Below are 1,578 nucleotides of genomic sequence, written 5' to 3' on the forward strand. Positions count from 1 at the left end.
TGCTTGTCTCCTGAAATGATGTCATTGGAATATAAGGATCTGTTGTTAAGAATAGACATCAGCACATTCCAGAGCTGTAGAGCCCCTCTACTATTACACGTTCCTGTGGTCCTGCTGCAGAGACATCTTGCAAGAGACATTAATCAGCAGGAGGCAGTCATACAGAACAGGAATCAATGGCTACTGTCTGAAAGACGTGGGGGGAAAAGGGGTCTAAACCTCTTGAGTTATGTTGCTGTGGTTCCCCGAACTCTCTGTCATCACAGGTTCAACACACACTGTTCTGTCTGTGTGGATTTAACTACATCTGCTATAGAATATGTCCCTAATACGTGTGGTACTTTACACTCACACAAAGGCCATTTAGAAAAACCCATTATTTGTTCAAATGCACTGAGAAAGACGGATTAATGATCTCATTCATTACTGAATGGCCAGGGAGGGAAAGTCTATTTGGCAGACATATTATATGGTGTGCCATGTATTTACTGCAGTGGGTCTAACGTGTTGTCAGTATACCACATACCTACCAGTATACCACATACCTACCAGCCAATCCCAGCTAGCACAAAGGGTTCCTGTAACATCTATTAAAAGGTTCTCATTTCGTTACTTGAATTCTAAATGTTCCCACAACATTCTGGGAACCAAAATTTCATGAGCTGGGATGTGTCATTCTCTGAACTTGAAAGTGGTGTCTATATTCGACCTCTTGACAGGACACACCAGGAGTCAAGATGTGAAACCGTGGCTCCTACGACCGGTGTGTAACCTCTTCTGCTTTTGGTCAAAGAAGTACAAGAAGATGTGTTGGTGTGGCGTCAACCACGAGTTAAAACAGGTGAAAGAGACAAGACATACTAACTTTTATTACCATGCTTACATATCAGAATACAATATAGCAAAACCAGCATGGCCATACAAGGACCTTGTCAGCCAAACAACGTTAGGACATGTAGCATCTGATCCTAGATAAAAAGTGGAAATATAAATCAAATCAAATGTTATTTGTCACATGAGCCCGAATACAACAGGTGTAGACCTTACCGTGAAATGCTGAATACAATAGGTGTAGTAGACCTTACCGTGAAATACTGAATACAACAGGTGTAGTAGACCTTACAGTGAAATGCTGAATACAACAGGTGTAGTAGACCTTACAATGAAATGCTGAATACAACAGGTGTAGTAGACCTTACCGTGAAATGCTGAATACAACAGGTGTAGTAGACCTTACAACAGGTTAGAACCAGCATATCAACCCTTAAACACATCAACATACAATTATTTTACTCTGTAAAAACTGCATTGTTGACTTCGTCTAGCTGTAACGAAAGCATCTTCACCGGTTGAGGTCTTACACCTTGTTGTAGTTCAGGCCACATTTCCACGGTGACTCTTACACCTGTTGTATTCAGCATTTCACTGAGGCTCTACACCTGTTGTATTCAGCATTTCACGTTGAGGTCGTACACCTGTTGTATTCAGCATTTCACGTGTAAGGTCTACACACCTGTGATGTATTTCAGCAATCACGGAGGTCTTACCAACCGGTTGCTTCAGCATTTCACCGGTTGA

General features: G+C 41.7%; 1 protein-coding gene across 1 annotated transcript in view; it reads left to right on the forward strand.

Annotated features, from left to right (window-relative positions):
- Nucleotides 1-1,578, forward strand: part of LOC112073298 (sodium-coupled monocarboxylate transporter 2) — a 29,087-nt gene that overhangs the window by 24,414 nt on the left and 3,095 nt on the right. The window contains exon 11 of the mRNA XM_070440097.1: nucleotides 720-841. Within this exon, the coding sequence (XP_070296198.1) occupies nucleotides 720-841 (122 nt within the window). The remainder of the gene's footprint in view (nucleotides 1-719; nucleotides 842-1,578) is intronic.

The sequence above is a fragment of the Salvelinus sp. IW2-2015 genome, unplaced genomic scaffold, assembly GCF_002910315.2.
Source record: "Salvelinus sp. IW2-2015 unplaced genomic scaffold, ASM291031v2 Un_scaffold2213, whole genome shotgun sequence".
Classification (NCBI taxonomy): Eukaryota; Metazoa; Chordata; class Actinopteri; order Salmoniformes; family Salmonidae; genus Salvelinus; species Salvelinus sp. IW2-2015.